Source organism: Zootoca vivipara, chromosome 3, assembly GCF_965207765.1.
Source record: "Zootoca vivipara chromosome 3, rZooViv2.hap1.1, whole genome shotgun sequence".
NCBI lineage: Eukaryota > Metazoa > Chordata > Lepidosauria > Squamata > Lacertidae > Zootoca > Zootoca vivipara.
The window spans coordinates 261,535-287,700 of NC_142586.1; the positions used below are offsets into that span (position 1 = coordinate 261,535).

General features: G+C 44.1%; 1 protein-coding gene across 1 annotated transcript; it reads right to left on the reverse strand.

Annotated features, from left to right (window-relative positions):
* Positions 1-12,902: 12,902 nt before the first annotated feature.
* On the reverse strand, positions 12,903-25,791 carry LOC118082970 (cysteine-rich venom protein-like). Its single transcript, XM_060272301.2, has 8 exons — positions 25,723-25,791; positions 24,023-24,084; positions 21,636-21,746; positions 19,833-19,923; positions 17,988-18,133; positions 17,475-17,569; positions 15,228-15,316; positions 12,903-13,592 (listed from the first exon to the last, which is right to left on the reverse strand). The coding sequence occupies exons 2-8, from the start codon at positions 24,080-24,082 to the stop codon at positions 13,465-13,467; spliced, it is 720 nt and encodes a 239-aa protein (XP_060128284.1). The 5' UTR covers positions 24,083-24,084; positions 25,723-25,791; the 3' UTR covers positions 12,903-13,464.
* Positions 25,792-26,166: the final 375 nt, after the last annotated feature.

A 26,166-nucleotide genomic window follows, 5' to 3' on the forward strand; every position in this document is an offset into this window, starting at 1 on the left:
TTTGATCTTTTTGTGTGTTGGAAGCCACCCAGAGTAGCTGTGGCAACCCAAGATGGGCTTATTTTGCTTTAAATACCTTATTTGTGTTCTCCAGAACAATCTTATACCTATCTACTCAGAAATAAGCCCCATTTAGTTCAATGTGCTGGGGCCTAATCCTGTGAAGTGTGTATGGGATTATAACCCCCAGCAGTATAAAGGTGGGTAAACAATTATCTTTTTATAGGGATTAAAGTTCATCATTCTGTGGTATGTGTCTACTGCGAATAATGTTTTATAGAATATAGTCAGAAGAATAAAGCTGGGCAGACAATCCCCTATTTATAAGGAAGGAAGTTCATCATTCTGTGGTATGTGTCTACTGCAAATAATGTTTTATATTAAGTGAAAAAATTTTATTATATGGATGCTTATTTTACATTTCATTTATATCGGTAATAACATTTTTATTCCTTCAAAAATGAAGCAGGTTTTTAAGTTACTAATGGCTGAACTTTTTTTGTTTAAGTTGTTCAGTTAAATTCATACTGCCCAAGTTTCAGACCAGAGATTCACCAGATCAGGACTAAGTCAATATCATTGGTACCCAAGTGGCCCTAACAAATTTGAATCAAAATCAAGTAAAATTCAAGTTTTAAGAGTTAAAATAAATTAACCCTCCCTTTGCTCCTTCGACCTTCTCCATATTACTGACAATCAGAGGTGCGTTGTTCTTACTGAAAGAAAAGAATTGTCTCGGCAGGTACCATTTAGTACCATTTTCCATTTTTTAAGAGAGAGGGGGGGATTTTGATGTGTGGAGTGATGTATTTGGCAAGTGGGCCTGTCCCCAAGGTAAGGATATTTTCCTTTTTGTAGGGGGTCTGAGGCAACTAGAGAAAAGGGGCAGGTGAGATACAGGCTACATAAACTACTAATGGGGATGGTCTATTTAAGCACAATTGTATTTAATTTATTGCATTTGTTTAGTCCAGATTTGATTTCTCACCTCATCTCTGTTCATTACTAATGATGTTTGCAAGTGCGCAAGTGGTGAAATCAAGAGGGTCAGCTAATCTAACTTGCCCACAAACTCTGTGCAAACAGACCAGGAGGTCATCTGAGGTGACCAGATAAACTGCTGGATATACACACCTCAGTATCCAAGCAGAGAGGTTTCGGGGATTCCAGAATATATTTTGGGTTGATATCCGTTGAGTGAGGTCATTTGTGGTGTTTTTGCCCACAGGCAAAAGTCGAAACAATAATTTTCTCACCTGGGTGGAGAATAATATCCTGGATTTCTCTGTTGATTTCTACAGTCAACTCTCCATTCCAACCCCTGGGAGGAAAAATAAGGAGAGGTACAAAACAAAGAGGTGGGCTGCTCTAGAATTTTTTTATCTCTCTATTTAATCTACATTGGGAACAAGGAGGGGGGGAATTACTACAGGAAATTCGAATTTGCTGCCCCTATGGATCCTGCTGCCTGAGGCAGTAGTCTCACCTTGCCTCAGGGTTGGGCCGGCCCTGCCATAAACCACTTCATTTAGTCAGCCTTTGAGCAGGGGTCCCCCAAGTGGATTCCATGGACCACCAGTGATCCATGAGCTTGATTCAGGTGGTCTGTGGTGTTGCTGTGAAGAACACATACACTCTGAACCCTATGCAACATGAGAAAGAAAAGAAGCAATAAAAATGCAATTTAAAACCACACTGCATCTAACACTGTGCATAACAGTTGCGACAACAGATGGTGGGTGGGTGGGAATCATCAAATGGTCTGCCAAGACCCTCAGCAATTTTCAAGTGATTCATAAGGGGGCAGGAATGGGAACATATTCTGTAGAGTGTTCAGCAGACCAGAAAATGTGGAAATGTAATAGTGTTAAGCTCTGCTTGTTCACACTCAATTCTCTCCAACATTATAGCATTAGAAAAAGAATGGCATTTGCCTCTCAGACAAACAGATCAGTTATCTATTGCAAAAGGGTCTTTTTCAACACTTTCTGAGGTAAATTTTTATTTGATTAGCATGTGTTGGTTGGTTCCTGTGCTGTACATCACCCAAAATATATGTATGCAAGAGCAAAAAGTAAAGTTCCCTTTACGATTAACCAGACAGCCCACAGCAAGCTGCTGAATAGAGATAAAAGCTCTTTTGCATATCACTGTGGAAAAGAACTGGAGTTGCCTTGGCTCTAGATCCTTAAAGGGTGGCGAGCCGTTTTGTTTATGACCCCTCCCAGTCAATCAAAAGGTTGCATCTGGACATGAGAATGAACTGCATGTGTCACCATGCTTGCCGTCCTTACCATAGTTAATTCTGGTTCTGAAAGGAAAAAATAAAAATCTCCGCTAAGTCTAGGAACAATTAATGTGTAAAGTAGTGAACACATTGGTGGGGAGGAGAGAATTTTAAGTCAGGGGGGCCCAGGGCTTTAGAGAGGCCTAGGCTGCAAGCCTGTTACCACAATGAAAAATGGAAGAAAAAGTCTAGAGCAAACTTGAGGGGGTTTTTTTTTAATGCAAACTCCCCCCTGCCCCCATTTCTTTGTTTCTGCATTAGCGCTCCAGACCTTGTAAAATTTTGCAGAAATAGTGCTGGCAGGACACCAACACTGCATTGTTCCCCTGGGACATTCATGTGGAGGGAAAAGAGAGCTGGCTTGCACAAGAGCGCAAGACATCAGTGCATGTCATCATGCGCATAACATCAGCGAAGAAGAACCTGAGCTTAAAATCTGCCAGTAGCAGATATTTGATTGACAAGCATAGGGGGCCAAGGCTCTGGAGACCCCTCAATGCTTGTTTTTTTGCTTGTTTTTTTTCGGTGGCACTCCCTTATTTTTGTAGCAGGGTGCAGAGCAAGTCCAGGACCTCATGCAACATTGTGCGCACAACGTCAGGACCCCTCAGTGCGCTTTGGAATGGTGCCTCTGTTGGCGAGTAGCAGAGTCAGACGGTTTCTCATGCCACAGTTGTGGAACTCTGTCCGTGATGAGTATTGAAAACATTTTTACTCCAGAAGGCAGTCTAGAATTTATTATTGCTATTGGGGGAGCGGCACAGGTTTAATGCTGCTGCATTTCAGTTTTTTGCTGTTATTAATGATGATGATGATGACGGCACTTTTGTATAATGCTTTCAGCGGTTCAAAGTGCTTCCTGTGCACTGTATATGGGGAGGTGAGTCCCAACAAGGGGCCAAGCAGGCCCAGAGCTGCAAGTCCACTTTTGCATCAGAAACTCTGCTGGCTTACACCAGTCAGCTTGTTGTTCTTTCTTCTTTTGTCCCCTGCTATGTTAGATCCAGAGGATCCAAAGATGTCAGTACTCCACTGTACAGCCATGTGTCCCATTTTGGGAAGTCTACAGCCAGTGGCGCTTTATCACCTGCCTAGGAAAAATTGGGGGTCTGCCACTCTAGGCCATCCATCCATCCATCCCACCTCCAACTGAGAAGAGTCAAGATTCAAAGCAGAGCCAGGTCCCTCACTCATAGCTCAGTTTCTTAGCCACTGAGCCACAGCAGCTCTTACATTTTAGTTTCCTGTGAGAAGCAGGATGTAAATAATTTTAATAAATAAATAAATAAGAACCAATGCATGCTGCAGAACAACATGGTCTCTGAAAGGCCTGCAAATGTCTTCTTTTTCTGTCAGGAACCTACCCCTTCATGGATGTCGGCTTCCCAGCTTTGCCAACAGGCAGATTTGTTCGATTTTAGCGGAGCCGTCTTTCCCATTGGGCTTACTGGCGCATTGCGCCAGGGCGCCGGCCTCTCAGGGGCACCCCAGTGAGTGGGGGAGCTGTGCGGCTTTGCCAGCGGCCTCCCCTTTGCCTCCTGCACGCCTGCAAACTGCCCCGTCAACCATATGGCTGGTGGGCATGCAGCTTCCTTCCCAAGCCTCCGCGGGAGGAGAGTGATCCCCACAGAAGCTTGGGAAAAGGTTGACAACTGTGGGAAATGGGAAGGGGTGCCGGAGGGATATTTGCACCAAGGCGCCAGATATGCTTAAGACAGGCCTAGATTTTAGTGTATCATTCCCATTTCTCAATGCATTTCTCCATCACTTTCTAAACCACAAAAATACAGGTTCTTTTTGACATGGATTGTTGATGGTGGTAGTGATGGTGATTGTGATGTCAGTATTGTTGTTATTTGCAGGGGTGCTCATTTTTCTGTACATGTTGGCTGGGAGGTTGAGGCAAGCAGGTTTACACCACTTTTGTGTATTTTTCTCGGAGAAGCTGGAAAAAACCACACATTTCCCTTACCTGCCTTTACTCCATGTGATAAACTATGGGGTTGTATAAAGCACCCTGGGATCATTTCCTGAAGGCCCAGATATATATGTGTAGTATAATAATAATAATAATAATAATAATAATAATAATAATAATAATATACTGACAGCACCTTCTATTACAGATAGGTAACTTTTGTACATTCCCCTCCAAATTACATCATATTCCTTCCCCCGTTGTCCTTCCCTTTTTGCATGCTGATCTTCAATCCTATGCATCTAATAAACAATTAGCATGCTTTGCTACTCACAGTTCAGCCTCAGCAGCAGCAGATAATGTGGTGTTTAAATTTTATTTCTGTTTAGTGTTATTTACTTTAAATTGTGCTATTAACCTCTCCCATCCCTCATGTGCGCACTTGATTTGTGGCATGCAGCGCACATCTTTTCTTTTTTAATATTTTTATTAAAGCTCACTCTGTTTTCATTGCCTTTGATTGCCCTTTTGTAATTCTACCCATTCCATAATTTGATATCATTAAGCAGTTAAAGTCATGTAGTCTGATGTTATAAAGCAGGCATGTCCAACAGGTAGATCATGATCTACTGGTAGATCACTGGACGTCTGTGGTAGATCGCTGGTAGATCATTGGCTCCCCTCAAAGAAGCTGAACAACTGTGGCTCCCCTAAAAAAAGCTCAACATTTTACCTCCTCCCTGAAAAAACTCGACAACATTGACCTGAATGGACCCCAAAATGGACCTTCCTCCTTCCTAAAAAAAGCTAAACAACTTTGACCTGAACCCAAAAAAAGGGGGTAGATCACTGCCAGTTTTTTTGTTTTTTAAAAAAAGATTTAAAAAACAAGTTTATTGATCAATTTAAAATTTTACATGAAACATAAATGCACGTATGGTAATGGCACAACACAAATACATCAAGTCTTATAACTCATAACCAATGCCCATACCTATACAAATAAAAAAACCCTTCCCCCCTCCCACCCTCCCTACTCCCACCCCTCTCCACTGCCAGTTTTTAACTCTGTGAGTAGATCACAGTCTCTTGGGAGTTGGCCACCCCTGTTATAAAGTATAAAGTTAAATTTAATACGTTTGTGCTCCAAGTTCACAGTGAAGGAACTTATTCCCAATGAGGAAGCCCGAACCACGCAAACAACATCAACCTCAATAGCTGGACTTTGGACTTCGCCATCACCTCCAAGAGCTGGAGTTTGGGAAATATTCCTGGTGCCAATAATGTAAAATTTTAACCAGTTTTTGACAGAAAAAGTCAAACATTATTTACTTTTAATGCTGTAGTTCTATCTTAAATTAAGAATAGTTATCTCAAGAACATTGTGTGGCGATGTCCCTCGCTCCCCCAGGAAATAAGACACAAGACACAGTGAAATGAATTTAAGTGGGCGAAAAGGCCACAACTTTATTGGTTTCGGATGTTGAGCGGTATTGGCTTAGGCATTGGAACCTAACTGACTATATCTGACACCAACCCGTGTGTTACAGTCTGGGAGAAATTAACCACCAGAAAGGAGCCCAATGATGTACATCTACCGAGACACCTCCTGTGGCCACCGTTGGGGGGTGCCATAAGGCCCTGACCTCCGCAGGCTCAGGACAAAGCTACCGCCCCCGGAACCCCTTTAATGGGATTAAATCTCCAATTACTGGGCAGACAGTGATGTAATCTGCCCCCCTTTCTTCTTTTATGCAAATTTCCAATGCCTAACTGCAAAACCAATTTGTGACGAATTGCTATGAGGTAGGCGAAAAAACCAGTTTGGCTAGTCCAAGTGGAAAAAGTCCTACCAGGCCCCCTGGCCAACCAAGGCGACCAAAAAAGTCCATAGCAGCGTCGGCCTAACCTGCCTAGCCTAAAGGGCGGGTGGGTGGGTGAACCGAGCGGGCTGAGAGCCGGGGCGAAAGAGACCAGGTTCCCGCCTCCGGCTAGTTTAAATGAGGGGAAGCCCCGCCTCCCGGCCGACCGTATTGGTCGGCCCGGGTATGACGGAGGCGGGAACTCCCATCTCGCGAGGGGGGCTGAGCACTCAGCCCCCCCCATCGCGAGAGTTTGCTCGGGCCACGCCGACAACGCCACCTCCTTGAGATGCGGAAGCGGCTTTCTTACAATGTTATTTATGCTGTACATTTACAGGTGCCTCAGCAGTGTTTTTCCAACAGTCGTGAGTCACATCTGAACACATCTTTGTGTCCTACAGCCCTCAGTATTATCTATGTATGCACATCCTTTGGCTGAAAAGAATCAATGATAAACAAAGTTAGGTGCAAAAAAGAGAAAGCCTTCGCCTCGGCTGCCCTCATCTGGTTTAGCCAGCCACTTGAAGCAATTTCCAGGAGCCCAGGTGAGAGCTGAGTGGTGGAGAGCCCCTTTATCAGTAAAATTAAAGAACATGTCATAGGGAAATATTTGGAAGCGGAATGTCCAGCTTTCAACATGCCTGACCATTGCACATGCACAACCCCTATTTACCGTACTCCATCCTACTTAACAACGCTTACGGCCGCGTCTCATCGATATGCCTTCCTTAAAGCTAGGTTCAATGTTTTTCCAACTAACGTGCTGAGACATAGATTTACTAAGGGCCAAGTCTCTTCAATGTGTGCTTGCGAAATGAAATCAACTGAATCTTTACACCATGTTATGTTTATCTGCCCTATGTACAGTTCGGCTCGTGCTAGTATATTAAACTCCATAATCCAGCCTATGGCTGACAATCCAGTTGACCTTCAGCTAGCCTGGGTTCTTCAAGATGTGGACCCTTATATCACTCTACAGGTTGCTAAATTCCTAACAGCCGTCCTCTCGTACAAGAGACGGAATGGAATGTTAGCTGATTATTGATAGTTATAAGAATTTTTTTTAATGACATCAGATATTGATTTTAGTTAGGCGCCTAAATTTTTAACCTTAATCTCAAACCTTCAAGATATGTTTTTTGAATTGTTAATATTTGTCCTTGTGAGCTGTGAATTGTGTTATATTATCTGTGGTTTGTACGAGTCTGCGGTTTTTATTTGATTTGTTTTGTTGTGTTTTATGATGGGCGTACAGCCGAATAAACATATTTGCATTTGCACATGCTGGCTGCGGCTGATGGGAGCTGGGATCCACCAACATTTGGAGGGCCACAGGCTCCCCGCCTCCGGTGTCTATAAGGATTTTTCAGACATTGCGTATCACAGTTTTGTGCTTTTTGACTTTTTGGAAAGGATGCTCGAGTTAGGTCTATAGTTAGGAGTTAGGAAGCATATATTTACCAAGTTAGGAAGTATATATTTACCAAAAACATTTCCTGCTTTGTAAAGAAGCACTTTAATGGCACACACCCATGTTTTATTTTACCCTTAAAAAACTCTCCAGTGTGGCATATAAAGGTAAAAGTACCCCTGACCATTAGGTCTAGTCGCAGACGACTCTGGGGTTGTGGCGTTCATCTCGCGTTATTGGCCGAGGGAGCCGGCGTAGAGGTTCCAGGTCATGTGGTCAGCATGACATTAGCCGCTTCTGGCGAACCAGAGCAGCACACGGAAATGCCGTTTACCGTGCTTTCGAACTGCTAGGTTGGCAGGAGCTGGGACCGAGCAACAGGAGCTCACCCCATCGTGGGGATCAGCAAGCCCTAGGCTCAGTGGTTTAGACCACAGCGCCACCTGCATCCCAGTGTGGTTTATACAATATAATTAAAAACAATAAAAGTAAAACTTTAGAGAGAGAGAAGAAATTGCAGCTTTAAAAAAGGTGTTTCAGGAAATATGCACCTGTAAAAAAAAACCTGTTCAATTATAGGGAGATATTAAACAACTACCAGACTTTTAGAAGACATCTGAAGGCAGCCCTGTTTAGGGAAGCTTTTAAAATGTTTAATAGATTATTGCATTTTAATGTTCTGTTGGAAGCCGCCCAGAGTGGCTGGGGAAACTCAGCCAGATGGGTGGGGTATAAATAATAGATTATTACTATTATTATTACACACACAACACAACACAACACAACACAACACAACACACGGCTATCATGAGCTATTTCAAGATATTCCTTGTTTAACCCACAGAGGTAACAGAATTATAAACATAATGTGCAGATGTAGGTGTAGATTACCTGGCATAAACATCCAGAACTGTGACAAAAATAGAGGTGTGCTGTGAATGTGATGAAGTTGGAGCTGGTTTGGGAGCTTGACAGCATTTTACAATTTAACAGAAAAGAAGGAGAAAGAAATCCTGCCTATGCAATAGCCATTCGGGGCCACAGAATGTTGAGGGTGCCAGTTGAATGAAGAGGGCGCTGGGAAATAGCCCAGATATTCAAAGTAGTACAAAACGGCTCTATTTTACTGCCCTGCTGGTTGGCACATGGGACCAGTAAGTTTGCTGTCTCAAGCATAGTGTCATGGGTTATTTATATTCATGACTGAAGTCATGCAACCGAATACTGCGAATATTCACTGGAACAAATGATGATGCTTAGGCTCTTTCTGTCTAAAGTTTTGTGTTCACCAGAGTAATTCACTGTACCTTAGCATCATGTGCCCACTTTATAGTCTTCCTTCATCTCTGCGTAGCAAATGTGGACATAGTCAATGGCCCCAAAAGAAACATGGAGCCATAAAAATTAAATGTTGTCAGGAAATGTTAGCAAGCAATGAAATGGTATGTGGTCAGAAAATGTTATTTATTTATTTGTCCAGTGTTTTCAGCCCAAGTCTCCTCCAACCCTGGGAACTGAACATTCAACCCACCTGTTTTTATTTCACTTAGCCCAGAATTTGAAACACATGCACACACCTGGATGGTGCGAGTTTTTCCAACACACCATTTCTTCAGTGTATGCCTGCACCATACTATGTACCACATGTTTATTATAGCTTCAAAAAATGCATTGGCCTGGTGAAGAAATTCAATGAGTTCTTAGTCATGGATTCAGTGCTTACAGTGCTCTGAATAAGCCCCATTGCTGCACAAGAAAGTTGTCTATCACTTGGCTGTTAACTAGGCTTGTAACCATGGGTGAATAATCTTTCTCAAGAAGTAATCATGAACTGAAGTTTGAAAATCTATTTATTTTGCACAATTACATTTACAAGAAATAAAAAGCTCTTTGGTAAACAAGCGAAACTTAATGGGTGCCTAATAGTTTCTTGCGGCTACTTCCCAATATTTTAAAAAGCACACTGTGTACCATGTTGGAAAGCGCATAACTTTTAGTAACTTTGTTCAACCAAAGCGCCATCATTTGTTCCGGCTATAGTAGTTTATTAGAAATGGCATCTTAGACATTCATTACTAGAATTAAGTCATGATCTTCCTTCTTCCGTAATAAAGCCTCATCCTGCTCATATACATCACCATTTAGATCCCTATCTTTCCCTCTGATAGGAATTTTAGTAGCCCTGTGCACAAACCCACAGAGCCATGAACCAAGACATGGTAGTTCTTTCCACCCCAGTAATGAAGATGCTAATTTGCAAATTAAAAGAAAAAGAATCATTAGAATCTATCCATACGAAAAATTTTTTTTTCTAGGGCCTTGAGTGACTTTGCTGCACAATCATACAAATGTTTTAGTCTGTCCCAAATTCTCTGAAGTTCCTTATGTATATTAGTAGGTAACTTGTTGTTGTTGTTTAGTCGTTTAGTTGTGTCCGACTCTTCGTGACCCCATGGACCAGAGCACGCCAGGCACTCCTGTCTTCCACTGCCTCCCGCAGTTTGGTCAAACTCATGTTCGTAGCTTCGAGAACACTGTCCAACCATCTCGTCCTCTGCCGTCCCCTTCTCCTAGTGCCCTCAATCTTTCCCAACATCAGGGTCTTTTCCAAGGATTCTTCTCTTCTCATGAGGTGGCCAATGTATTGGAGCCTCAGCTTCATGATCTGTCCTTCCAGTGAACACTCAGGGCTGATTTCCTTCAGAATGGATAGATTTGATCTTCTTGCAGTCCATGGGACTCTCAAGAGTCTCCTCCAGCACCATAATTCAAAAGCAGGTAACTTAGTAGGTAACTTAGGGAGTAATAAGTTAGTCATTATTGGAAGCTTACTCTTTCACATCCTGCCCATTAACAATGAGTCAGTGGAACTAATTCCAGTAACTGACATTTTGCTGCAACACCAAATGCAGGTCTGACCAATCAGCTTCTGCCCCCCACAGTAAATGACCTGTCTGATAGCCTGCATTGCTCTTTCAACCGTTCCATTGGGCTGTGGGTATCCTGGGCTAGTAAAACATTTTTCAAACCCCCAGTCATCTGCAAACCACTGAAACGCTTAGAATCCCAAAGCAAGCCAATGGAGCTTTAAGTTCAACAACCACCATTCTTGCAATAATCAACCACAAGAAGAGAAGGGGAAGAACGATATTTTTAAAAAATCTACACTCAGCTTCTGACATGGTAATTCAGGGATCTCATGCAATATTAGTGGTTCCTTTTGATTACCTGGAGCAGGCCAAGCACAAATAGAACCATTTCCAACCACATTCTCAATATCCTTTAGGGCTGTCATGCGTCCGGATTTTCCTGGACCTTACTGGGATTTCAAAGGCGGAATTGACATCTGGGGGGGGGGGATTTCTGAAAGGCGGCACTTTGTCAACCGAAAAAATGTTCATTCAGCAATATCAGAGTCTTTCTTAAACAACCCTAATATCCTTAGACATGCCAGGCCAATGCAGCTGTCCTCTTGACATAGCTTTAGTTCCCTGAATACCCTGATGGGATTCATAAAGCACATTGTGTCTTTGAGAAACAGGAATAAGTGCCCTGACTCCCAAATAAAGGATATCCTCTTGATAATGTAAAGAGTCCTTTGCAGGCCCAAAGAACTTTGCAGCCAGAGAAGCATCTCTCAAACACTGCAGCCATCCATGCTTTATGAGTGCTGCCACCTCTTGAAGTTGAAGGTCTTGTTCTGGGGATTCCTGTGTAGTAGCTGCTCCCTCTGGGTGCATGGCCAGTGTGCCCAATGCATTTAAACTTTCCCCCCATCCACAGAATTTCCATCTCTTAGAGACATTGGCCACTAAGTGGAATATAAATTGTATAAACAAACAATATATTGGAGGAAAGGATATTATGCCATGAGCTGAAAAGCTCTCCTTTAAACAATGGACACTTCCTTTAGCATCCAAACAATCACCATTATTGCTGTTGTGAGATCACCCTGATGTTGCAGATGTGGATAAATACAAGCAGTTTGCAGGTTGGGAAGGCAAATTGCTATATAGAGTTCAGGAATCAACTAGGGAAGACCATTAATGGAAGAAAAATGGATTGGTTCTTTAGTGGCTCACAGTGAGGTTGGTTTCAAAAAGTCCATGTTACATCATTTGCTAATAAAAGAGGGATTGCCCAAGCATGCTCAAAATAATTGAGAAACTTTGTCTGGGAGAAAGGTATGCAAAGGTTAGTCTCAGTCATATGTAACTTCCTGATTGAGTATGGAGATTGATTGGGAATTTGAACTAGCATTGGGGGCGCATATGTGGAGTAAGGGATAATATGAACGTACCCAAAGATGTGACATTTAGTGAAAAAGAATGTTGATGCTTGTTTCTACATCCGGGCAAGGCTGCAATGAAACTTACTCATCACTGGCACCTGGCTTCATAAAGGTTGCATGGGACACATCATTCCATTTATGATGGCAATGCGATAAAGTTAAGCCTTTCTAGAGTACAGTCCTTTTAACGGTTGCTGGTGTTGCAATGCAGCATTTGCAGTTGAATCCTGACTTGCTGTATTTAGGTAAAAAAGGTAAAGGTAAAGGACACCTGACAGTTAAGTCCAGTCATGAACAACTCTGGGGTTGCAGCGCTCATCTCGCTTTACTGGCCGAGGGAGCCAACATTTGTCCACAGACAGTTTTTCCGGGTCATGTGGCCAGCATGATTAGGCCGCTTCTGGCGAAACCAGAGCAGTGCATGGAAACGCTGTTTACCTTCCCACCGGAGTGGTACCTATTTATCTACTTGCACTTTGACGTGCTTTCGAACTGCTAGGTTGGCAGGAGCTGGGACCGAACAACGGGAGCTCACCCTGTCATGGGGATTCGAACTGCCCACCTTCTGATCGGCAAGCCCTAGGCTCTGTGGTTTAGACCACAGTGCCACCTGCATCCCCACTGTATTTAGAGAACACAGTAAAAAGGTTGTGCACAAAGATGTTTTAATATATCTCTTAATAGAGGCTCAGTTGGAAGTAGAACACTTCTGGAAATCTAAAGAGGAGTTCTCCATAAAACGATGGTAGTGTTGGGTGCGGCAAACTGCATTAGCTGACATGTGGTTGTAGAAGGAAGTCTGATTCCCTTTTGTGTATGTAAACCCTCATAAAGAAAATGTGCACCTTCTAACTCCCCAGTTCTGTTTTGGGAGGGGTACACTTGTAATAGCTGATAATACTGACTGATTTTCACTGTGAATGCTTGCAGACTTGACCCAAATAACCCGTGTTTATTTCTCTAAAATATGTCAGTAAAAATGGATTTTCAATAAATACATCAATAAAAATGAAGTTCAAAGCAAAGGTATAGTCACTTCAGCAGTGCTTCAGATCAGATGTAATACAAAACAGAACAGAAAAGGCTATGGAAAATAGCCAACCTACAAAGAACAGGCAGGAGTCAGGAGAATTAAGTTTTTGTGAAAGCATTAATGGGTTTGTTTATTTTTTAAAAAAACATACCAGGATACAGCAAAATCCCACACGTGTTCGTGATCATTTGCTAAAACTATGGTCAGGTGGAACAGGGACAAACTGCCAAAGATTTCAGTACTGTACCAAGTTTGAAAACAGAGAATTTCACCGTTATATTTTGTTACCAAAGTTACAAAATCTAACAAACAACTCATGTTTGAATCTGAAAAGGTTACAAAATCAATCTCTACTATATGGAACAATGCTCAGGATTAATATATAACACAGAATATGCCTTCATTGCTGTTTAGTGTAATTGTGAACTGTGGGTTTACAAATTTTAACAACAACAATAATTTAGTGCAGATTTTTGTCTAAGGTAAAGTTAAACTTAGTAGAGAGGGATGGCAAACACATTAACAATGAGTTTTGGGGTGTTCAAAACATTTCTGAAGCAGAAAAATCAGCACAAAGTGGACATTTGAGAGTTACTTTTTAATGATGAATTTCAGTTAAGAACGGATCTCTCAAGGTCAATATTGTGGCGCTCGTGTATGTTTTATATTATTTCTGTTTTGCATTTACAGGAAGCTTCACATGTTTCCTGGGTCAAGCTCTGATCACAGTTAAAGTACTCCAGCAGTTCTTCACAGTCAGGAGAACTGTTCGCATACTTGCATGGGTTGGCTGAAAAGTATCAAACCAAAACAAAGTTAGATGCAAATGAGAGAAAGGGATCTAGTTATTAAAAACAAAAACTAAAAAAAAGCACAAAAAGAGCAGCGGATGGGTAAAAGAGGATACTGAGGTAGGTTTGTTTAAGCATTTCCCTCTTGCCCGCAATACTTTGTTCACTCCCCAAGTGAGCTGCCTTTACATAATAAAACACAATTAAATGACTTTGGTGTGTTTTACTTGGAAATAATGAAATAAATAAGGTATCCTTTCCACTGAGAAAAAATGGGGATGTTGCAATCCCCGCTATCTGATTTTCCATGTCCCTGATGGCCGCTACCTGGTCTGCTTGTCATCAATGGGCTATTTTTTAATTAATATACAACAGGCATCCCCAAACTTTGGCCCTCCAGATGTTTTGGACTACAATTCCCATCTTCCCCGACCACTGGTCCTCTTAGCTAGGGATCATGGGAGTTGTAGGCCAAAACATCTGGAGGGCCGCAGTTTGGGGATGCCTGATATACAACAACCATAAAACAAAATTACAAAATGCAAAATAGATCAGCAAATACAACTATAAAATAATTGAATATCCTATAGTTACAGCAAGTCAAAATTCTACTGTAGGAATTCCAGTAGATTGACACACTGATATTTGTCATCAAGGTGGGCAAAATGTTTTTTGATGAGAGTTGTGAAACTTCAAATATTAGTTGCTTCTTGTTGTATTTTGATTTTCCTCTCAGAAGCTCAAGGCTGTGTACATGGTCTTCTCCTTCTCTCTTTAATCGTCATACAACCCTGTGAGGTAAGCTAGGCTGAGAGTTGGTAGCAAAACTACAAATGCACGCAGTATTTATCGCTTGTTATTCTGCAGGCTTGGCAAACCCTCTGTCTGTTTTGCGGTAAATCTCAGGACTATAAAACACAGCAGTTAAAGCAAGGAGGCTGCTTTTCCAGCTTCCTTTACATGATCTCTGAACGTGAGAAGAAACCGGCTGGATCAGGCCAATGACCCATCGAGCCCAACAACCTATGAGTGGCTGGGGAAACCCAACTAGATTGGCGGGCTTTAAATATATTATTATTATTATTATTATTATTATTATTATTATTAGCCTGCAAACAGGACCTGAGCACAAGGACCTGAGCCATGCAGGGTTGCCATATTTCAAAAAGTAAAATTACAGACACCTGTTGAGCTTTTTATAGGAAGACCCCAAAATTGTTGAACTTTTTAAAGCTCCAAAATAGTGAGCTTTTTGAGCTGTTTCCACTGCTTTTTCCATCACGTTGCCATACATTCAGGTTTTCCCTGACATTTTGCCGCTTCGGCAAAATTCCCCCAACACCATTTTTACACCCGAAAACCAGGAGGCAGAGCCGAGCCATTGTGGGGAGCAGCCACCTCACCCTCCTTGACTTTGTCTAGCCCACTTTTAAAGACAGCCAAGTTGGTGGGTCTCCAATCTACATACAGTATTCCAGGCGCAGGAATGGGGCCCGGGGGCCCAAAATGCTTCAAAGCCCCTGAAGGGGAGCAAAGTTCACAAGTGAATCTGGAGCAATTTCTTACATCTAACACTGATTAGAAAAAGATTACTATTATCCAGAAGAGTTACTTTTCCATCCTCCATTACTTACTGCAGAGTCTATCCTCGCAGTTGTCAGGACAGTCTCCACAGGATGGGCCTTCCTTGTAGGGCGTTGCCAATGTTTCTTCTATGTTCCCTCTGATATTACAAAGCAACACAACACGTGGATTATCAAAGTACAGATTTTGAAAAGTAGATATACCATATTTTCCATGTATAATACGCCCCCATGTATAAGACCCCCCCTATTTTGGGGGACTCAAAATTAAGAAAATGGGGGGGGAGATTGTCAAGAGTTGTTAAGCTTTTTTGGGGGGGGAAGATTCCCCAGAGTTGTTGAGCTTTTCTTGGGGGGGGGGGGGGAGAAATGGCCACAGTTCTTGAGTTTTTTTGAGGGGGTATTGCCGAAAATCGCTCACCCGGCTGACCGACGCTGAAAATCGCAAGCGACACAAAAGCCGCCTATCGCCCAACCAATTGCCACAGGGGCAGCCAATCGACAACAGCCCTTGCAGCGGCCACCAGTCAACTGTCCAACAGCCACTCACAATCTCATGCTTGCGGCTGCAACCAATCGCCCATACCGGCCCCTCTGCATTATCCGTGTATAAGACGACCCCCAATTTTAAACATAATTTTAAAAGAAAAAGCTCTCATCTTATACATGGAAAAATATGGCACGTTAGCAGACAGAATGACTGTGATAGATTACAGGGTGTGATACTGTTGATGGAACTTAAAAGGCTGGTGGGAATTTATACCTGAGGAGCGGACCCAAGTGAAGCCTGCTGGCTCAGTTGAGCCCAACCCTTGGGGAAGAGCCAGCCTAGCAGCCTGCCTGTGATTGGCCGATTTGCAGGCAGGCTATGATCCATCTTCCCAGCTGGTGCAAGGGTCCATCTAAGGGTTGCACCGGCCGGGAAAGTCCCAAGAAAATTGCCCCCTTGTGGGATCCAGCCAGGGGGTGGAGGCGCTGTCCCGCAATGCCACCTGACCTCAAAGGGGTAAGTCTACATATTACATGAACAGAGATGGTAAAATCCCTTCTTCGTATCAATTCTGAGTGCAAATGGAGAATTTCATGTAAAAAAAATAATGAATGCATGAGAGAAGGAGGCTTAGCATAGCCATTGCCCATTGTTACTTGGCTGAACTGGCATGCAATCAGTTACAGGTAGGTATCCGTGTTTGTCTGAGTCGAAACAAAATAAAAAAAATCCTTCAGTAGCACCTTAAAGACCAACTAAGTTTTTATTTTGGTATGAGCTTTCGTGTGCATGCACACTTCGTCAGATACACTGAAACAGAATCCACCAGACCCTTATGTATATTCAGAGGGTGGGGGTGGGGGTGATGGGAATGGGTGATGGAGCCACCTGGAATGAACAAAGATATAGGATTCTTATCTCATTATACATGATCAAGCTTTCCTTAGCACCTCAGCCCTTGCATTCCCCCCGCAAGACCAATTGCAGTCATTAACAGTCGTTAACAGTCATCAACAGGTTTACCACTCCTATCAGCCCATCACCCATTCCCATCACCCCCACCCCCCACCCTCTGCATATACATAAGGGTCTGGTGGATTTTATTTCAGTGCATTTGACGAAGTGTGCATGCACACGAAAGCTCATACCAAAATAAAAAACTTAGTTGGTCTTTAAGGTGCTACTGAAGGAATTTTTTTATTTTGGCATGCAATCAATCATGGGTACTCTTGAGGCCCACCCATCCTTAGAAGTGGACTGGCCAAGTGGATTTGAAACAGCAACAGTGCATCACGGTGAGAAAGTAAGCATACAATCTGTGTTAAGGAAACAGTAGTCAGCCCCCTACCAGAGCAGCTGCCATTAAACCCCATTGTGCTGGATCATTTCCAGCCCGTCTAAAATAATTGGGCAGGATACCTGAGTCCATGAGGGCCACCCAGGTTCAGGGAGTCAGTTTTGTTTCAGCTGTTTCATACAAATGAGACTTTCCCTACCCACAAATACTATTCCATTCATGTGTTAAAACAGCGGGTTGGTATGCTCCTTTCAAGGCTGGCCAGCCCATGAGGCAAAGTGAGGCAGCTGCCATTGTGCCCACCTCCACATTCCCCTTTGCCACTGCCTGGCTCCTCCAAAGAGGTGGCAAAGGAGGTGGCATGTTCTCTTTGGCCTGTTTGCACACAGAGACCTGTTACTTGTGTTGAAATGGAGGACACACACACACACACACACACTGGAGCTCTCTGCATGCACGTGAAGTCTTAAACAGAGAGAATTAAGAAGGTACTATGAGAGTTCATACTCACAAAGGGCAGAAGCGGCACATATAAAAGTAAGAGGACTTAAGTTCTGGGCAGCGGACAAAGGCACATCCAACCTCATGTGAATTATACCAAACCATCTGCAGTGGAGAGAGAAAGCACATCAGAAGAGCCCTCCTGGATTAGGCCAACATCCCGTCCCGTCCCGAATCCCGTTCTCCAACATGGTGGCCAACCAAATGCCCCGCTGGGAATCCAGAAAGCAGGATTCGAGCCTTCGCCCTCTGCCACCAAAGGCATAGCCACCAAAGCTAGGAGCAATTGATAGATTCCCCCCCCCCCCATGAATTTGTCGAATTCTCTTTTAAAGATGTCTAGGTTGGTGGCCAACGCTGCTTCCTGTGTGAATGAGTTCCTTTTGTGAGGATTATTTTCATTTGTTTTGTGGTTCATATTTTTATTTGCAAGTTGTCTTGACCTTGATTTTACCATAGCAAGGGGGATATAAATCTTCAAATGAAGGAGTACAAAGAATGTTTCTAGTGTTCCTAGTCATACCTGGGTATATCCCAAATAATCCTTTTCTTTGCCAAATTCGTTGTGGCCATATTTGAAAGTTGCCCCTGAGTTATACCAATGTTCGATGACCTTGCTCCAAGATCTTTCAAAATTTGACTGTGACAGGCTTTCGCCACATAAGATACCTGCAAGAAGAACGACGTGGTTGAATGCATGGGTGTGTAATAGGGACCAACTCAAATTTTGCAGCCCCATTCACGGGTGGTGAAGTCGGGGGGCCATTTTGCAGAAAAATCCACAATGGGCAGAAAATCACAATCAGGGAGAGGTTTGCTACTGCTATGTAATTATTTAGTGTATTTGTTACCTGACCTTCACTGAACTTCCCAGAATGGGTTATATCTAAAAGAAATTCAATAGGATACCAAAAAATGCAAGGCATAGCGTTTAAACAATATTATTTGGGAGTGCGGAGACACTAAGAACAAGCTGTGAAAAATCACACACACACACACACAAATACTATTTTCAGCTATTATTGTCACTTATTGGCCTGGTTTGGCTGAATGCAAAGCCAAATTATAGTTTAGTATAGAAATATAGAACTATAGAGTAGGAAGGGACTCCGAGAACCTAGTCCAACTCCCTGCAATGCAGGAATATGCATTTGTCCCATGCGAGGATCGAACCTGCAACCTTGGCGTTATCACCACCATACTCTAACCAACTGCTCTTCGCTCCTTCATAACTCATGCTGCCACCCCAGAGTCCACGGCTTGCCAACACTTCCGCTTGCCTTGTGCCTGGGTCGAAGCATTTCCCCACTTTCCCTGTGATTTGTAGGGACTGGCCTGAGCAGTCTTCTGTTTGCGCCGCCACTTTCCCCAGGAAAACCTACTACTTAGTGATGAACTGGTGCAATCGCCCATCCGCAGGGAACCCCATTAATGTTTGTTCCAATCCAGTGCCATACCTGCCAAGTTTCTGCCTGAGAAATAAGGGACCGGACCGGAAGTAGCAGACCGGAAGTAGCGCTGCCGCCATTTTGGAACTGGGCGTAGCATGCTCAGAAGTGACTTTTGATGCTGCTGTGCCCAGTTCCAAAATGGCCGCCGCACCAGAAGTCGCGCTGCAGCCATTTTGGAACTGGGCAGAGCAGCATCAAAAGTCGCTTCTGAGCATGCTCCGCCCAGTTCCAAAATGGCCGCCGCGCCAGAATAAACCGGGGGAAAACAAAAAAAATCTGTTTTTTCGGCTGGGGACAGCCGGAAAAACAGGGGTTTCCCGGGGAATACGGGAGACTTGGCAGCTATGTCCAGTGCTAAGGAGAATTGTTTCCCGGGGAGAAATTGCAGAACAAGCACATGTCTGGGTGAGTGAAGCCAGATATTCTATAGTAGTGCATATAACAGTCTCCCAAAAGTTTTGTTTCTGTTGGTTTCTTCCATGAAAAACAGCCTGAGCTGGCTTTCAGTTTGAGCACTTCTACAACAGTGGAGTTCCTGAGGCCTTTTCTTTCAGGCAGAGCCACAGCTAAGTGATCTTGCCCCCCCGGCAGAACCGTCCAGATTGCGCCCCCTAGCCATGGACGAATTAGTTCTTTCCACCTCTCCTCCAACCCTGCCCCCCACCCATTCAATTCCCCCTCTATTTAAAACCATTTCTTATGAGGCACTAATCAATATTTATATTTATGGACCTATTTTTAGCCGATTTTGTGCCCCCATGCCGCCTGCTCCCCTGGCGGGGGCCCGTCTCACCACCCCCTAGCTATGGCCTGCCTTGCTTTCAGGCTATTTCCCTGCTCCAAATGCACTGGAATTGCTCTTTCCTCCAGTGGCTTCCCTGAATAATGTGTGAGACAGCCTTTTCCACATCACTTACCGTCAACATATCTTTGTTTGAGGGGACTGCTTCTGGCTATGCATTCGCTGGCCCAATTCTTAGCACTTTCTGCAGCTTTCTCGCTCCATGTCTTAGCAAGGAAAAGAAAGAAGAAAAAACTACAAGTGAATTTAGGTCATCTCTCTTTCTCTTTCTCTCTCCCCAGTGGAGTGCACACAAAGCAGGTGAACTGCCATCAGTTGGGCATTGGGCGGAAAAAGGAGGCTGGATCTGGCTCTCAACTTCCCTCCACCAATGAGCCAAGAGCTTTGCTAGCACAGCTTCAACTAAACAAATGGAGCGGGGGGCGGGGACCCACTTGTAACACTTGGGGGGCGCATACTGTTCTCTTCCCAGTGAGCAATGCATATACAGAATCCCCCTGCATACGTCCCTTAGCTGGAGTAAAAGAATTTAGCGCAACAGAGCCTGGAGGTGCTCTGCAAAACATCTTAAATGAGCATCCTTTCCCCTTTAAAATGCTTAAATCCCAATGGTTATATAAATTCACAAAGCACAATCCAGCCAAGGTTAAGCACTTTACATTTACACTCATTGAAGTCTGGTATCAGGCACAGGGTAGAGCAGGCATTGGCAACCTCTGGCCCATGGGCCGGATATGGCCCGTGGAGGCCGTTTATCCAGCCCACGGGACGCCCGTGAACCAAGCCGCCCGCTCGGCAAGTCCCCCACGCTGCGGTAAACTTGGGGGGGCTTCTCTGCGGGGCAGGGCAGGGAATGGAGGGGGGAAGATTTAGCTGTCTGCCTTATGCTGAAATGGGAGGTTGGGTACTGTGTGAGAATGATGGGGAGGGTGTTTTTCAGTAAGCAGTGCAAGCTAATGCGTGTCTGCTCACAAGCAAGCCCTACTGAATTCAATGAGACTTTCTTCCAGGAAAGTAGAAGTAAGTTTAGTAGAACTCAGTGGAAGCAGATGCAATTTGACTAGTAAATCACTTAAACTACTCATAAATTAGTTGAAAATATATTAAATAAAATATATGGAAGTTTATTTAATATTTTTTTACATTTTAAGGCCCTCAGATGCTCCAGGGAAGCACAGTGCACCCTTTGCCACTGTGGGGAGGCACAATGGGATCCTCTGCCGCCGCGGGGAGGCCCAACAGGGCCCTACACCACCGCAGATATATATTGTGATATATTGTGATATCGTGATATTTAACTGGTGCTATATCTTGAACTGGTGCCTAGCGTGCTCTGGTCCATGGGGTCACGAAGAGTCAGACACGACGAAACGACTTAACAACAACAACAACAATATTTTGATATTGAAAAGCAGATATTGCCCAGCACCAGTGGGCATATGCCAAGATTGCAATTGACAGGTCCTTCTTATTTCCGTGGAGGACATGCAATGAGGAAAAGGCAGGGCGAACTTAATCCAGGGGAAGGGTTTCCAAAAGTGTACCCAGCGCCCACCCTTGTGGGCAGCAGGATGTAGACACAATCTAGATTGAAAGTAGCATGTTGAGGAGCAGCATGAATGACTTTAGAGTGAGTAAGAGAAAAGTACATGTTTGTGCTACAAACAAGGTAATGTGTACACAGCCAAAGAGAGAAAATCAGAGGATAAGAACGAAGGATCAGCAAAGTTGAAGCAGGTATTACAGGCCCCAACTTTGGATATCTTCATAAAACACTTCTGTCACAGCGCTCTTTTTCTGGTTCCCAGCTGCACTACTATGTTCTACACCCCAAGTTATCATGGAATCCCTAAGAGTTGAAAAGCCGAGAATAATATCTAGCATCAACGTCTTGTAACATCAGACAATTCTCTCTTACCATTTTCAGCATATTCCTGGCAGTTGGCTGCACCCCTCTCCTGAAGTTATTCATTTTCTCAATAATTTCCTCCTTCTGCTCTTCGGAGAGATTCAGCACTGTGCTGTTCTCCTAAAACGCAAAGCAAATAAAAAAGACAAGTCTGCCATCAATTTATTTGATTTGAAAAAGTTCCACTACCCACCCTCTGCTGTGATTTGAATTGCCTCACATTTCCCTGCTCAGTTTCCCTGCCTTTAGTGGCCATTTGCAAAATCGAATGCAACCCACTAATACTTTAAATACACTATGGATGCAATCCTGACCCCTAATCCACAGTCCATAGGAAGTTTTGATCCAGCAGGCGTCCTCATTCACTGGCATGCACTGCTGAAAAAGCCTCTGTGGGAGCTGTGGAAGGGCATTCCCCCTGGCCGCCACCTTGCGGTAGATGTGCTCCCCCCCCCACAGAAGAATGGATTTGTGCAGGCTGTGGTGTGGCCAGAGGTCTGGGTAGTCCTGCTCTTCCTTCTTGCTGCCTCATTGCAGCATACAGGTTTGGTTTTCAGTAAAACATCCAAATTATTCCGTTCAGAAATCCAGGGGATGCTGAAGCGCTCAAAGCACATGGACCATAAATAGACCCCCCCAGCAAGTGTTGCAATTGAAAGGACTGCCATTCAGCACTCACAGGCAAGTGGTATCTAAACTGCAATACAGTATAGGAGACTGCAAAACAATCTCCGTCTGTTCCTATCTGCCAACAAATCTAATGTATAAATTCCACAATCAAGTTTTCTTCCACAAAGGGGGTTCCTACTCTGTCTTCAAATCATGTTACTGCAGAAGGTTAGTTTTAGCATAAGCGTATGGATCTGAATGTAGCTGAATGAGACAACGTAAACCACATCTATCTAATTCAGGGGTGGGCAACCTAAGGCCCATGGGCCATAAGCGGCCCACGGGGGCCATTTAACCGGCCCATGAGCCACCCCCGAACCAAGCCGCCTGCTCAGCGAGTCCCCACACGCTGCACTAAAAGGGCATGGCGCAGGGACTTGCTTCCATGGCGCTGGAAATCGCATCTGCGCAGACACAGGTGCTGGAAATCGGTGGCGCACGCACAATCCAGCCCACAAAGGGATCTCCGCTGGAGCGAACCGGCCCAGGCAAGATAAACCTTGCCGACCCCTGACCTAATTGCTGGAACTGATGGTGGTACGAGTACTGGTACTTTCTTTTTATCATACCTAAAGGTCAAGGTAAAGGGACCCCTGACCATTAGGTCCAGTCGTGACCGACTCTGGGGTTGCACGCTCATCTCGCATTATTGGCCGAGGGAGCCGGCGTATAGCTTCCAGGTCATGTGGCCAGCATGACAAAGCCGCTTCTGGCAAACCAGAGCAGCACATGGAAACGCCGTTTACCTTCCCGCTGGAGCGGTTCCTATTTATCTACTTGCATTTTGATGTGCTTTCGAACTGCTAGGTTGGCAGGAGCTGGGACCAAGCAACGGGAGCTCACCCTGTCACAGGGATTCGAACCGCCGACCTTCTGATCAGCAAGCCCTAGGCTCAGTGGTTTAACCACAGCGCCGCCTCCAAACTCTCCCTCTTAGAAACCACACAGAACTACCTATCTCTTCTGCTTGCATTCTCTCACAGAGACCACACAGACCTCCTTCCCTTTCTCTCTCTCTCTCTCTCACACACACACACACACGTGAACATGTCCACCCTTCCACCTCTCATTTTCTTGCAAGCACAACCACAACCACTCCTCCTCCCATTTGTCACCAGCTGCACTGGACTAGTAGGCAACAGCCAACTGAATGGGGTGATTCCCACCACTCTTCCTTCTCAGTCAAGGGAACACAGAGCCAAGATATACCTTCCCCTCAAATGCCTTCTCTCACATCCACAAACACACAGCCCTCCATCTCTCTCTCTTTCTCTTTGTCTCTCTCTTGTGCATTTGCACACAGCCTCTAAACTCAGAAGGTCGGCAGTTTGAATCCCCACGACGGGGTGAGCTTCCATTGCTCGGTTCCTGCTCCTGCCAACCTAGCAGTTCGAAAGCACGTCAAAGTGCAAGTAGATAAATAGGTACAGCTCCGGTGAGAAGGTAAATGGCGTTTCCGCACACTTCTCTGGTTCGCCAGAAGCGGCTTAGTCATGACCCGGAAGCTGTACGCCGGCTTCCTCGGCCAGTAAAGTGAGATGAGCGCTGCAACCCCAGAGTTGGTCACGACTGGACCTAATGGTCAGGGGTCCCTTTACCTTTACCTATCAGCACGCTGTACTGAGGCTCACTATCAGGAAAATAATACTAGTTATACCACTCTAAGGGTCAGCATAATTATGGCATTTGTAGCTGGACCACAAGATTGTCCTGTCAGGCATTCATACCTGTTCTAGAGATGGGGGCAGCAAAGCAGCCATGAGCAGGAGGAGGTTGGAAAGAAGCATTTCTGGGGAAACAAAAATAATCAGCAAATGTGATTGGAGTCTTCTGGTGCTTACATTTGGGCGTATTTATTTACTCAGAATTACCGTAGGTCCCACTGAATTCAACATGACTTGGGGATTATCCACACTCACCTTTTCTCTGCTCATGGTCCGCACTTTAAAGCTCTGTGTGAAAGCACCCTTTTTGTCCCTGAGCTTTCCCTACGAAAACCTGCCCTTTAGCACTCAATAACAACAAATGTTAATCCATGGGAAATCTGGATCGACTTTTCTCCAATTGAGCCCTATAGAGCGGGTTTTTGCAGGGAAAGCTGCAGGGCAAAAAGATTTTCTTGTCACCTGTTTTGGGCATGCTCACTGTTCAGCTATTGCACCGCTAATTTAAATTTGGCAGAACAGAGAGTCTATGACTGAGTGGTGGTCTAAAGCAGATTATTATTTCCTAACGTTGAAGAAGTCAAGAAGTCTTCATGGAGCAACTCCCCTATCAAGAAGGCTTGCAGCGTTTGGGATTTTTTAGTTTAGAGAAAAGGCAAGCAAGAGGTGACAAAATGGAAGTTTATAAAATCATGCATTTAAAATGATAAGCCAATCACTTTGTTAATTTAAAAGCAGAATGGGATGTCCAGGTCTTTAAGGCCTAGTTTATCAGACAGACATCCCATGGGAGAGGGGGCCACAGTGGGGGTGAACCATTGAAAATCTCCCGTCTCCTGTGTCTGGTCATCCTGTGAACAAGTCCTTTTGGCCATCCCCAAGGCCTGGGCATCTTCACAGAAGCATAGGTAGCTGATCCTTCAAATAACCTGGTACCAAACTGCATAGGGCAGCCTTTCTCAGCCTTGCCCCCCCCCAAATATATTGCTGAACTACAACTCCCATCATCCCTAACCAGCAGCACCAGGGGTCACAGTTGGTGGGAGTTGTAGTCCAGCAACATCTGGCAGGGGCAAGGTTGGGAAAGGCTTTAAATGTAATCACTAGCACTTTGAATTGGGTCCAGAAATATGCTGGTTATCAGTGAAGCTGGTGCAGGATCTTAACAATGTTTAAAAAGCATATTTACATATCATAGGAGACGGTCAGCCCAAACTTCTCTAAACAGGAAACCTGGATGCCACAACCCAAAAGGCCGATGCTCAAGCCCACATCCACCACGATGCTTCTGTGCAAGGTGGACCATGGAAAAGGGCCTCCGATTTTGAACACAGGTAGTGGGCACATTCATAGGAGAGGAGGATAGTACTTCAGATAACGTGGTCCCAAACCAGAGCATCCTAAGTTATGGCTTCAGCAATAACCCTGTTCCTGCATTCTGCACCACCTTTTCAAAGACAACACTATGCAATATAGATAGATAGATACAGTAGGTAGATAGATAGATAGATAGATGATAGATTGATAGATAGATAGAGATGATAGATAGTAGATAGATAGATAGATAGATAGAGAGAGAGAGATGATAGATAGTAGATAGATAGATAGTAGATAGATAGATAGATAGATAGATAGATAGATAGATAGATAGATAGATAGATAGATATAGTAGATAGATAGATATAGGATTACTGCACTATAACTAAGGCCCTTTCTTGTGCAAATAGTGGCTAAATAAATAAATAAGCAACCAACCAACCAACCTTATCCAGGGAGCTATTTTCTGTGTCTTCTGAAAGGTAGCAGAGTGAGATCTAATTTGCTTTGGAGAGCTGTTATATATATATAGCGAGAACACTTCCTGCTTCATAAACTGGTGCTGCCAAAAAAAAGGGGAAGAATACTACACTACATCCATACCAAGCAAACTGTATTTCTTTTTTTTAAATCCTGTGGTTTTTCAGCTAACAGGTGGTTGTAAAGCTCCCAGTTGAACTGCAATGCTCGCTCTATCTCTGAAGGCATGGATACTGATATACACTGTCATAAGCTGAAATCCTGTGCCTTTCTTACCTGGCAGTTGAGTCCCATTTGCACTGTCAAACCTAATACAAGATATTTAGCCTGCTGTCTCACTGGGCTCTGCATATCTTACTTATCTTACTTATGAGCAGACATATAGGATTGCACTGTGAGGTTGGTTACCT